The sequence below is a fragment of the Alosa pseudoharengus genome, unplaced genomic scaffold (assembly GCF_046254945.1).
Source record: "Alosa pseudoharengus isolate Yale_2024_CS ecotype anadromous, Long Island Sound unplaced genomic scaffold, YU_APseudo_1.1 YU_APseudo_1.1_scf_26, whole genome shotgun sequence".
Taxonomy (NCBI): domain Eukaryota; kingdom Metazoa; phylum Chordata; class Actinopteri; order Clupeiformes; family Clupeidae; genus Alosa; species Alosa pseudoharengus.
The window spans coordinates 1,244,131-1,258,163 of record NW_027468701.1 but is presented as its reverse complement, the minus strand read 5'-3'; the positions used below and the strand labels follow the sequence as shown (position 1 = coordinate 1,258,163).

At 40.2% G+C, this 14,033-nt stretch overlaps 1 protein-coding gene across 6 annotated transcripts in view; it reads right to left on the bottom strand.

Annotated features, from left to right (window-relative positions):
* LOC143099259 (inactive carboxypeptidase-like protein X2) overlaps positions 1 to 14,033 on the bottom strand; it is a 386,609-nt gene that overhangs the window by 145,011 nt on the left and 227,565 nt on the right. For all 6 annotated transcript variants that reach the window (XM_076262346.1, XM_076262344.1, XM_076262343.1 and 3 more), the window contains 3 exons: positions 13,907 to 13,995; positions 12,954 to 13,077; positions 12,663 to 12,859 (listed from right to left, as the gene is read on the bottom strand). In XM_076262346.1, the coding sequence (XP_076118461.1) occupies positions 12,663 to 12,859; positions 12,954 to 13,077; positions 13,907 to 13,995 (410 nt within the window). The remainder of the gene's footprint in view (positions 1 to 12,662; positions 12,860 to 12,953; positions 13,078 to 13,906; positions 13,996 to 14,033) is intronic.

The following is a 14,033-nucleotide window of genomic DNA, read 5'->3' as shown; positions in this document are numbered from 1 at the left end:
GTCATTGGAATGGTTATATGACTTTTTTCGGGTTGAATGGTGGCCGTCTCGCTTCCCGTCTGTGAGCGGAAAAAACACCCTTGCAACTGTGGGCCGGCGGGCCGACGGCCTCAGTGTCAGGAAGTATAACGAGTGTAACGAATTGCTTTACTGCATTCAAATACACATACACGCCAGGCACCGGCTTGAAAAAGGTAGCGATGGAGTTTCTCAGACATTTGTCATGACAGAGCAAGCGAAAAATAAGCAAAAACCGAAAAAAAACAGTAAGGAAATTGCCAATACTGCATAGTTTACCTTTAAAAGTTCATAAAGCCTTTCATACAACTCCTAAACTAGGAGTGAGTCTTCGTGGCTATGGATGACGTCATTACTCATGCACGAGCTTGACTGAAGTGACCACCTTGATTGGCTGACGATTGTAACGCGGGAATTCCAAACACCTCTCTTCCGATGATGAGTGACAGGTGACAGGTCGGAGAATGCGTGCGCTACACAAGTAGAGCGAAGGACGGAAGATGATTTATAACTGAATAAAAAGGCCCAGCCTAAATGAATAAAGAGTAAGGCAAAACAAATAGCCTAGTAGCCTAATGAAACATAGGCCTATGGATTGATGCAGTAGCCTACCTTTGCAACATTATTAAATTAATCTGTCACCATATGCCTAGGCTACGTTTGCAAAGAGGAGAACATTTTAATTTGATTCACAATGAAACGTTACATTTCACTTACATGTTAACAATGAGTAGTTTTGGTTGTTGTTGGTGGCGTTATTGCATCCCCTTTATGAATGCAAAATTGTTCCCTCTCGATTGGAAGCTCCTGTTGCGCATAGGCTACGCATTTCAAAACATCGCAACGTAAAATGCCACAAAAAAGCTGTTTATGAATAGGTCTTAGTGAGTTAGGAGTCCTCTCGCCTTAAGCTGTCCCAGACTTAGGTGCTACTTTTAGGTCTAAAATGCTTCGTGAATTACTTTTTGTGAAAAAATTAGGAGTCCTAAAGTTAGGAGTGACACGCCCATTATTTTTAGGAGTTGCTCCTAAATTCGCCAGTTAGGAGCTACTTTTAGCCTTAAAATTCTTTGTGAATACGGCCCCTGAATAAAAAGGCCTAGCCTAAATGAATCAAGGCAAAACAAATAGCCTAGTAGCCTAATGAAACATACGGATTGATGTAGTATCTTTGTAACATTATTAAATTATTCTGTTACTATGCCTACATTTGCAACAGAGAACATTTTAATTTGATTCACAATAATGTTACATTTAATTTACATGTTGACAATGATTAGCCTAGTTTTGGTTGTTGTTGGCGGCGTTATTGCATGTTAGTTATGCCTACAATGCAAAATTGCTTCCTCACGATTGGAAGCTCCTGTAGCTGCATAGGATTTCAAAACACGGCAATATGCTGCAGGTTTGTGAATAGGTCTGTGAGTAAGGAGTCCTCTTGACTTCTTTTAAGCTGTCAGAGGTGGGAAGGTGTGATTTGTTGGGGGCAGGGCCGGATTAACTGGGCACAAATGTCTGATGGCCCCCCTTCCCCCCAGCCAACGTGAATCGGGTGGTTAGTTAATAGGCCTATCGTGAAGATTTTTCTTGCCATCTAAGGCACGAGCGCATCTGTGAGGCCAAGCCTCACCAAGTAGCTCGTTTGTTTACAACTAACATTCCATTTAATTAAACTGCTTTATAGGCTATGCCGAAATAGTTTTCAACATTTTGAATATTAGTGTCGGGTGAATTGAAATGTTCTCAAAGTAGCCTTATGGCTGAAAGCTGCTTGGGATCCCCCCCGTCAAGCAATATAACCAGAGCCGGACAGTAACGGAGTACATTTACTTGAGTACAGTACTTGAGTACAATTTTCTTTCTCCAAGGTATTAACATTAACATTTTTATAACTCCATGTAGGATGTTTCTGTACATAAATGTAAACACTGTGGCAGTAGTAATGCAATATTTAGAAAATATACTCTTGTACTCTTGATACTCAAGTACTTTTAAAAACAAGTACTTCAGTACTTTTACTTAAGTAGACATCTGACTGTTGTACTTTTACTTGTACTTGAGTAAAATTTAGCAAAGGGTATCTGCAGAGCCGGACAGTAACGGAGTACATTTTACTTGAGTACAGTACTTGAGTACAATTTTGAGGGATCTGTACTTTACTCGAGTATCATTTTTGGGGAGTACTCATGACTTTACTCAAGTACATTTGAGAGGCAAATATTGTACTCTTTACTCCACTACATTTCTATCCATAACCGTGAGTACCCGTTACTTCGTCTAAAAAAAAAGGGAAAAAGAAAAATCTTGGAAACCCTCAATTTGTTGTTTTCCTCTCAAACGTGATTGGATTGTGCAGGCGCCACTGATTGGGACAGCCTATCAGCAATCACCTTTCAGCTTTCCGCCAAAGTCAACTCCATGGTCAGATTTAGATACGAGATGAAACCATGGACGAAACAATGGATGAAAACGCAGCAGGTCCATCCCGGGAATGTGCCAACCTGTGGCCATACCTCGCCAGACTACTGTATTTCAATTTTGTTAATGATAGTTTTCGCTTCAAGTGTTTCAATTACAAAATAGTATTTTGTATTTGAAATACGTATTTTAAATACATGTATTAGAAATACTGCCCATCCCTGGCAACATGGTAAAAAGATGAAAATGACTTGATTTTACTTTCAATTCCTTTTACATTCTCCAAGGTATTAACATTAACATTTTTCATAACTCCATGTAGGACGTTTCTGTAAATGTAAACTGTGGCAGTAGTAATGCAATATTTAGAAAATGTAGGCTACTCTTGTACTCTTGATACTCAAGTACTTTTAAAAACAAGTACTTCAGTACTCTTACTTAAGTAGACATCTGACTGTTGTACTTTTACTTGTACTTGAGTAAAATTTAGCAAAAGGTATCTGTACTTTTACTCAAGTAATGAAGCTGTGTACTCTGTCCGCCTCTGGGTATCTGTACTTTTACTCAAGTAATGAAGCTGTGTACTCTGTCCGCCTCTGGGTATCTGTACTTTTACTCAAGTAATGAAGCTGTGTACTCTGTCCGCCTCTGAATATAACCATACAAACGCGCTTCCTGCACTCATTGTTTCAAAAGGAGTAATTTTGGCTTTGTCAGAACTGAAGAGCTGTGGACGGCACGGTATGCCCAATGAAAATAAATTAACGCAACGCAACACAACACAGACCCCGCTTCTTTGCGTCAGTCACTGACATGAACGAAACACAGAACCCGCTTCTCTCACGGCAGTCACTGACAGTAACCTAGAATAAATGCATGGGGAAAAACACTTCCCCATGACAAAGACATCGTAAAACACTGAAAGTTAATATTTTGTCACTAACAACATACATCTGTCCTTTGTCAAATGTATTATGTTCCAAGTAGCCTATGCGTAATTCTGCTTCATAAAGTTGAACAAATACATTTGCTTATTTCACAGAAAAATATAAATAGCCAGTTCTACAGTGCAGAGTTGGTAAACTTGCAGTGAACATACAAACAGGGGAAATTCTTTCTCTTGTAGCTGAGTAGCCTCAGGTGCGCACGTAGACATAAGGCCGAACATGCAAGCGCCAATGAATCGTGCTCTCACAACAATTACGCCGTTAAACTTAAATAGGTTAACATCACTCTAAGTTCGCCTTCAAGCAAGGAAAACGATGATTTGAAGACATCTGTTTCGTTGGAAGGGCAAGGGGTAGCAACAGGGCAACACAGAGACAGGCCCGATGGCAGGGCTGTTATGAGAGTATGGGATATTCTATGGGAAAACATTAAAACGGCAAGACAGCGGGGGAAAGTTAAAATACGTGATAAACACGGAAAAAGTTGGCATGCATTGTTTCGGTCCCCGTGCACAGGGATTATTTGTCATATTATTAATCACATATGATTATTTGTGAAATCGTGCAAAAGGCGCAACACATTTGAAAAGGAAGGACTGGTAGCATGCAAGCTCACGGGAAAGATTGATTTAAGAACGTTATCACAGTGTGTGGCTGTGGCGCGGGCGGAAGACAGCGACAATTGGCAGGGGAGGATCATGTCTTTTTTAACAATTCTGTCGGAGGGTCATTGAACAATTTCTAGCAGGCAAGAGAGGGTCATGCAACTTTTGACTGAAGCACTCAAAATTCCTCCGGTGGCCCCTTCAATAAATAACGAACAGTCCCTATATTGCTGCTGGGCTATATGTCTTGGTTCATGTCTGTTAACTCATTGAATGCCAAGCTGTTTTCGGAACCTTTGTCCTAGAGTGCCAGCAATCTAGACCAGTGTTTTTCAACCACTGTGCCGCGGCACACTAGTGTGCCGTGAGAGATCATCAGGTGTGCCGCAGAAAATTACCCAAATGTCACTCACTCAGGGGTGTAGATTTGCGTGGGGACCGAAGGACGTGTCCACACCAATGTCAGATTACGACTGAAATGTCCCCACCAATATTCAGGTTGAAGTGGGGGGGAAAGCGCTCACATGCGCTACAAAGAGTTAAATACTTTCTCACTTTGCTGCGGATCATCTCGTACAGATCGTGTAATGTGCAGTAGCCTATAAGGGTAAATCGCGCTGATTTGAAGTTACCTATAATAACTACCAGTGAGCCGCAGGAGACGCTGCGCTTCAGCTTCACTTCACTACAAGGCATATGAAGTGCGTCCAAATTCATCCATTCTTCTCTGTTGAACTCCTCGAGTAGGCTACTCATCACACATGTGTCACATGAAAGAGCCTTTTCTCAGCTTTTAAACGGTGCTATAGCCACTATTTGCTGTGATAAACAGTTCGCGAGAAAAATTAACTTCAAGAGATTTAATAATTATTCTCTGTGCCCATCTCCACATCCATTCGTCTCGGTGGAATATCTTAGGCCTACACACTCTTCACGCAACACATGACAACCCATATATCAGAATAAACAGCAGACCTTACCGAACACAAAGGTGTAAAGCATTCCCGTGTATAGTTAGCTGTTCCAGAGTAATCCGGTTTTGAAATAAATTGTAGAAAAATTCAACATGGTCTTTCGGCTTTAAGCATTTCTTAAAACTGATCTTTTCTTACATCGCCTAGATATCTGTAAATAGGCCTATTAGAGAATATACAGGCAGCTTATGGTTAAGAGTTGTCAATGTAGCCTTAATGATTCTTTTCACAAAATGCATGCATGTATTTAAGTTTCTTAAAACTGAGCTGTGCTTAAATGGGTCAATGCATGATTTCATAACAGACCAAATAGAAAATAAATGTTAAATATTGCCTACATATGTATACATATTAAAATCAGATTATGTGCTACACAGTATAGATCAAGTTGGACAGTAGCACATTTTAATCAGGGGTAGTTGGACAGTAGCACATTTTAATCATTTTATATATCTATAGTGGCTGGTGAAAGAGTTGAGTGGCTTTTCCTTTTTTTTTTCCGGGGGAATTAGTGGATAGTGTCCCCACCAAAGCTCAGACCAAACCTACGCCCTTGCACTCACTGGTCCAGAAAAGCAACTGTTGCATCAAAGAATTTATAACCACATGCTCTCATTGATTGTATGATTGCACTATTTGTGGTATGCAGGCATTGTACAACGGGGGCCCCATATCCAGAATTCACAGAATCATCACATATCCAGTTCAAAACAACAATTAAATTAGATATAGTCACCTACAAATGACAGAGGGCGCTTGTTTTATTGAGCAGGTCTTGCATAGAAGCCATAATAAGGCCATCTGTGTATTATTTGAAATTTTTGGCTATGGTATGTTTATTTTTTCTTCACACAGGATGTTAGTGTGCCGTGGGACATTTTAAGTGTCAAAAGTGTGCCGTGGCACAAAAAAGGTTGAAAAACACTGATCTAGACCATTGTTGATGATTTTTGTACAGCCACAGCATATTCTGTGTTATAGCTCTGAACACATACAATGGCTCGTTTAAAAGGTGACACTTTAAGCTCTCAGTGGGTGCAAACCGTGTATTTCTACACGCCTCTGTTCATGAGAAATCCCAAGCTAAACAGTGGCTAGTTTTCATCAAAATCGCTGTTTTTTCTAGAAATGGAGATATGAAGTGTTGCCTGTAAACTGACGTGTTGCCAGAACACCAACCGTATGGACCACAGAGCAGTAGCACAAAATCAATACGTCTTACAAGGCGAAAACGCAGAAAGGCTAGATTCAGCGCTAGCTATCAAGGTAATCTCTCTGATCTAGAAAATATGATTAGACAAATTAGGAAAGAAACTGACCAGGAATTTAATCGTAATGTTAAACCAATGACCTTGCAACATACTCTTGAATTAAGTTCACCTGAAAGAACAATGTGCAGGATTATTAAACCAGATCACCCTGACCTCAGAAATACTTGATGATTATTGAATGTGAATAAAAGAATGGAAAATGAACCATAACTGCAAACAATGACCTCATAATAAATAATAAATTGCGATGAATGAAATGTATCATTACAAGTATTTTAGTAGCCTGACTTTGTAAAGTCTAGGGAGTTATGTATGTAAAGGAATTGTAAGTCTCAAAACTGTGAAATGGATAAAGTGCCTTAAACTGTTTAAATGAATGTATTCAGATTGCATTGTGTGAAGAGTTAATGCCATAAGTGTTTGTAACCTGTAAGAATGTAACCGATCTCTCTTGATGACTGTAAGTGTATGTTGCTAAATGTAATGTGTCACATGGTTATAATTGCCATTGAATGAAAACTGTTTGTGTAACCTCTGGAACCTCTGGAACCATTGTGTAACCTCTGTAAACATGAATGTAATGTATCATCTCCAAAATGTAACCCGGAGAAGTATGTTAATGCGTGTCATCTTAAATTGTTGGTTAAGATCAGTGACTTCTAGAATGTATTAGCTATCGTGAGAATTTTCCCAGCTACCGTGAGAATATTCCCAGCTACCGTGAGAATATTCCCAGCTACCGTGAGAATATTCCCAGCTATCGTGGGAACTTCTAGAAGGTTCTAAACTGTCGTGGGAAAATAGGATTGATTTGTCTCAGGAATGTGTGGGGGAGGTCAAGTCTACCTAGTATAAATAGGGGTCGAACCAAATGATCGGGGCTGCTTCTTCTTTTTTTCCTTCCTTCAACTCGTTGGGTTTTTGCTTTATGATGTCGCGTGTGGTTGTTAGAATTCGTCCTCCGAAATTCGTTGAGAAGCAAAGTGTTGGACGTCGTGCCAGGCTGAGTCGCGGACCGAAACTCCGTGGAACCTGTTGCAGATATCAGACCTGCTACTCCGACAGAGAGTGACTGCAGAAGACAATCAGCTGACTTTTTCCCTTTTTTGAGGACTTACTTTTTTCCTTATATTCTCTTTTTTTCCATTAGTGGATTTACTATTTTCCTATTTTGTGGATTTACCATTTTTCATTGTAATCTCTTCTCCATTTGTGGCTTCCGTGGTGGATTTATTGAGATGTTTATGAAATAAGGAGCGACTACGCCTAGGTCTCGAACAGTTGGCTAACGTGCGAAGATGTTTGACCCTAGAATTTATCTAGAGACACAGGTTATAGGCTACTTCTTACTCAGGTTTTATAAGGATGGAGATTTTGTTGTTTTGTTGTTGAGGGTTTTTTGGAAAATGTTGTCATAATCTGTAAGTGTTTGCGATCATATCAAGCCTAATAGTGTATTTTTTTAGAGTTTGGATTTGTAAACAAAATAACTTTATATCAGACCCTGCTGCTGTCAGTTACTGTCTGGTTGCTAGCGAGTTAGGCGGCTAGCCTAGCTAAGATAAAATTTTACCGTGACTCGAAGAGCTGTAAACAGTGTTGTAAGGCTGCGTGTACACATCCGCTTGGAGCTCCAGTGGAATTTTAATTTCATGACGAGAATTATTGGTCTATCCGTTCATGTGCCGTTGAAACGGCGTAAATAGGCGACCCATCAGGCCAGCACTATAACTCCGAGCGTGGTAAACAAAATCGGATATTTCAGGCAGGAAATGCTCTCATTAAGAACCAAACCAGATTTTGTTCAAATATGGCTACTGAAAAAAATGTAAGGTTCATTTAGCAAATGTTATTTTGAAGTGTTAAAAAACATTGTTGTTTTAGAATTTCCGAACAAAAGTGGTGATAATTGGGGGTGTTACATTATTAAGTTTAAACAAATTTCCTCAACTGCTAGTCACTTGTTAGCACATAGCTGTGAAGATTTCAACTATATGCATACAGGAATGTAGCTCACTAAGGAGCAGGTCACGCTATGACACAGGAGACCGGGGTTCAATACCTGCTCGCTGTAGTAATTTTGAAGGTGCATTTCTCACAGCTAGATGTAGAGATAGAAGGTTGGGCTATAGGCTACATGGTCCTCGCTTTAGATTGGGGGGCTGCAGAATTTACTACAAATAAGTAAGATAGGTCTTATAAGCATATTCGTTATCCACCTCTTTATCTTATACAATTAACAAGCATTAACAAGCTGCTTGTTAACTGTTAACAAATATGCTTGTAAGCAGGGTCGGACTGGGAACAAAATTCGGCCCTGGCAATTTTCTCCTGGACCGGCCCACTACTGGACCGACGACCCCCGCCCCCTAAACTGCATTTAGAATTCCAAATCCATATTTCTAGATATTTTGGTAAAAGTAACTTAAAGGAACACGCCACCCAAAATCAGTAGTAATATATGTTCTTACCTTAACTTTCACGAGTTGAGTCATACCTCTCCCGCGCCGGTAGGTGCACTCAAACGCTCTGTCGCGCGGCGCGAATGTGTTAGCATGTTGCTATGCTAGCGGGCTCTGCCGTGGCCGTAGAGAGAGGAACATAGCAGTAATCAAAGCAGTAAGCAGAGCCCGCTAGCATAGCAACATGCTAACACATTCGCGCCGCGCGACAGAGCGTTTGAGTGCACCTACCGGCGCGGGAGAGGTATGACTCAACTCGTGAAAGTTAAGGTAAGAACATATATTACTACTGATTTTGGGTGGCGTGTTCCTTTAAAAGTAATACAATAGTAGTGTAATGCCTTACAATTCAGAGACAGTAATATTATAATGTAATGAATTACTTTGAAATGACAGTAATAAGTAATACATAATATATTACGATTTTGAAGTAACTTGCCCAACACTGATTAAACCACATGTCACTGCTTGACTAAATAAAAAATATAGGCTACTGAACATGCATGGAGATCGTCATAGTTGACAGAAATTACGATTTGTGCCAACATGTTGTAGAAACACAACCACAGCCTTTAGGCCTATTTGGTGCAAATCTTCTACATTGGTTATAGTCAGCGATTCACAATAACTGTAGGCTATCACCACAAGTGTATACTAAACGTTTTTGCCCAAGTTTGTGTGCCGTCATCACATTTTGCAAAATTAGGCTACCTTCGTTACTAACCTACCAGTTGATACTTTTTACGTGCATCGACTCGCGATTGATTGTGCATCTAATGTAACACTTGGTGGAGAGACTTCCACTTTCACTGTCGTTGTGAGCTAAAAGGCTACTATATAGGAAATACTTTGAAGTTCCTTTTGAGTCCAAACATGAATAGGTTTTCTTTAACCTGTGCTACACTTTTCCACCAAGTTGTGCGAAAATTGTAGGTACCCGGAGTTTTTTTTATGTTGACAGACAAACCGCACTACAGTAGCCTACATGGTGCAGTAAATGGAAGCTCTTCGTAGCGCGTGCAACTTACGTCTATAAAAACAATATATTTATGGAATAAAATTAAAGGATAACAACAGTTAACTAATTGTTAGTAATGAATTGTTAACTGCTTATTATGCACTGTTAATACCTAATAAGCACATGTTATTCTAAAGCATTACCGATTCGGTTTGGTTTTAAAACAAGGTTCGGCAGAATCCGAATCAAAAAGCTGAAGATTCGGCCGAACTCAAAACTGAACTTTGGATTCGGTGCACCCCTACTCTTGATCAGGCTCGTGGCACACAGCAGAAGTCCCGTCTCATCAACCAGAAGTCCCACCCACCTGTCACTTTTTAATTGATCTGAATGAGAGAAAAGGGTGTTCTTTACATCTCTTCTCTGTATGTCCATTTTACCCATCGAGCCGCCGTTATTTTAACTATGCCAAAGTAAACTAGGTTTTGTCTTCTCTGGCCTCTTTAAGTAAAGAATTAACTGTAAGAAGTAAATCATGGATAACTCTGGTCAACACAGTTTCAGTGGAGTGACAGGACTGGTAACCAGATTCAAATTTCTCAAAAATACTATTGTGAGATATGTACATATGAAGTTGCTCAGCAACAGCCCTTTCAAGTAACTTTGACATAAAAGGGAAGTTGAGTATCAGTCTATGGTTATTCAGAATGTGTGGATTCATATAAGGCTTTTTAAAGGCCCTATGCAGTTTCAGGTATTTTTGGCAACTGCAGAGCTCCCCCTAGAGTCGCGCTATATTTATATTTTACTCTGCCATACTGTAAATAGCCCACTTCTCGTGGCTTGTTTGTACACAATGAAAATGCTTTTGTTGTGGAGGCCAAGGATTAACAAGAGCTATATCTACTGACAAGATCATGTTTCACAATTCTCGCGAGATGTATCCGGGTCAGCAATTCTTGAAGTTACGTTGCTGGCTCTCTCGGTAGCGACCCGCTATGGTTATGCTCTATGGCTATGCTAGGTGACCGATTCCCCTATTACAAATTTGTTTACCATCAAATTGTCTTTGTAGAGGTTATAGGCTATTAACCCTTTAGGCGCCAGTTTTTTTTTCGAAACGTTCGATTTTGACATCTTCATTTCAAAAGGCTATATCTTAAAGTGATAAGAGATAGAGACTTTCTGTAAATTAGAGAAATATTAAGGATGACCCAAAGTTTATGTAGGGATTAAATGTTTATATCTAATTTGCATATTATGACGTCATATGGTGGTGGCCATCTTGGATTATAGAATTTTCATGAAAAGTCGCTTGTTTGAATGATAAAATGCACCACTTCTTTCCCCCCAAAATGTCCCTCACCTTCTGTATGCTATATTGTACAATACTGAATGCTCAGGTAAATACTAAGTAGTAAACAAACTATGTAAATCATTACTAATAAATGGCAGAAACAAACCAAATGCATGTAGCGGTAGGCGCCTTTTGCTGTAGAGACTTTCCATTTACTACATACAGTAGGCACTCTGATTCCATGTATGGGGCACATATATTATTCAGATGACACACAAACACAAGTAGACAAGACCTGTTTAGTTCAAAAGCTCACTTGCCACGGCAAGGCACAGATCAGGAGTGAGATGACGAGACAAGACAAGAGACAATGTTAGTATTTGTTTTCTTTTTGTTGTTTTTGTTGATGTTTTTGTTGTTGTTTTTTTCTTAGTTGACAAAGACACACACATCACAAGGACATGAACACACAAAAAAGAACACATATATGTCCTAAATGGTCAGGGAAATAGATAATCAACAGTGTAAATCATTACTAATAAATGGCTGACAATTTTTTTTTTTATGTAGCAGGCCTTTTGCTGTAGAGATAATGACTATCCATATCCTATTCATACAGGGCCGGCATTCCCATCATCTTGTGATAGACTATGCATGGCCTAATGGCTCTCCTGCCCCGTGTCACCACCTCTGCTCCTGTTGCGAGCAGCATGGCCAGATCTGCCTCGAGCTCGCGTCGAGTGGAGAGAATTTGCGCAGCTCGGACTAGGCCTACTGTCATTCTCATTGCGACTCCCCACACTGCCTCTACGTTCCCCCCTAACTGTCCTATGAGCACTTCGACCTCGTCTAACATACCCAGTGGCATTAGACAAAGGCTCCACCACGTTACTGTCGCCGCGATTGCGGAGAGGAGGAGACAGAAGCTAGCGCTACATGGACATTAGGCTACCTCCAGCCTCGTTCGCCACACCACTAACACCCTGCTAGCTTCCCGATGAACACTCCGAACCCGTGAAACATTATTCCCACCAGTGACATTGGGCAAACGATTCAACGTTTGTGCTTGGTGTAAGCTAAACTATGGAGTAAACTCTCACTTTGTCCAGCTGCATCATTGCAAGGCAGGGACGCATCTGAAGCCTCACTAAACGAATCACCGTCATTTTCTGAAGGCAGATATTCCCCTTCAGAATCAGGGTCCGTGAATAGAAGACCCAACACTTCATTTCAGGTAAACTTTTTTTGATGCCATTAGACGATAATCTAATGCAAATACTCGCTGACATTGACAATATCGCTCTGACAAAGTGGCTCACACGCACACTAGCTCCGGTATTTCACGCACTGATTCAATGCGCTGTAGCTAGAAGGTTTTGTTTAAAGCATGCCCCTTTTTCGACTCGGGGATGACGTATGACATGTCTGCCATCTAGTGGAGTGGAGGTCGAAAGAAATATGACACCCTATTTGACTAAATCGGCCGTTTTATTCAGTACCGCAACTTGTCGACTAAAGTCGACCGTGGCGCCTAGAGGGTTAATGTAAAAATCCTTTATAGTGTACCTTTAATCTAGATTCAACACCAAGGACTTATAGACATCTCTTTGAAAAATCTTACAGCAAAATGCTGATAATAGGGACACATCTTGGATATTTCTGACACCAAACTAGAAAAATCATGTCAATGTCCTTGAGGAAGGAAAACCTACCACTTCAAAGGCTTTATCATAGCCATCAGGATTAACTGAAGGCAGTAGGTGAATGCGTGTCTCATTCACAAGGTGCTGTATCCGCTGATTACCAGAAAGATACTCCTGGCACATGAACTGCATAAGCAGCAGTAACAGCTCTCGTCCCAAAACCTCATTACCGTGGGAGCCTGCAGTATAGCGAAACTCTGGTTCACCTTGGGGTACAAACCACAGATAAATCATTAACATATTTGACATTATTGTTTTATAGAGATTCCACCATAGGCAAAGTAAAAAAAAAATACTCACCCAATTCATGCTCCCCTGGGTTGTCCGATATTTCAATGGCGTACAGCTTCTGACCATTATAACTTTTGCCAATATTATATATTCTGGTAATGTTTGGGCATAATTCATTCACTACTTTCATGACCTGTAAAGGAATGGATAATGGTAGGTGACAGCATAACAGGGTGAATTTGTTTCTCTGGATTTACCTACTGATATGCCTTGACAATATTTGGTCTTTAGGTAGGTTAATGGAATTTCTGTGTGTTTTCATATTTCCACATTTCTGTTGATGTGTGAGACAGTGTCAGGGTCCAAGGAATTTAGTGCTAGAGACCCTTAACTTTCCACATTATTCACTGGTCTTTTGATACAGTCAGTAGTGGTTTTTGGCATGGGCGAAATGGGCAGCTATCAGGCGCAGCATTTTTTCATGACACTAGCACTTAAAAACAAATCATTAGTATTTTAGACTTTTACAGGCTTTTCCCAAATCACGGAAGAAACGTCGACGCAGCAGTATAGTAGCAGATGCAGAGGCAAGTGTTATTTAAATAAACTCCTTAAAACTCCTGGTGCACTTACAAACTTTCTAATGCCTCGTTATTGGACTAAAGGTCATAGTTGTACTACTGTAGAAGTTTCGTACCATTCAGGGCATTATTAGTGGGGTAATTTACGAGATAAAAGTTGGTTCCATTACGACTGCAGAATGTCATTCGTTTCTGACAGCGCTACTCGACCAGGGTTCGACCAAGGGAAAAAAGGTTCTGGGAAGGTGTTTGGCTCGGGGTCATGGTGCAAAGGACCCTAGGGTGAAATTACTCCGAACCATCGCTTTAAAGAGGTGATGACATCACTTGTTACATTTGGTAGGTTGATAACTTAACTAACCCCTGAGTATACTCTTGATATGACTGAGGTTACATGAGTTATGTAAGCTACTTTTGAAAAAGAAAAAAAAAAACACTTACCTGTCTCATTTCTTTATAATTGTGGTGTTTGAAGTCCAAACTGTCTGTTGTTGGGATTTCATTTCGTCTATGGTAATAGTTATTGGGGTCTGCCAAAAAGAAGGTATATTTACTGAAAACATTAAAT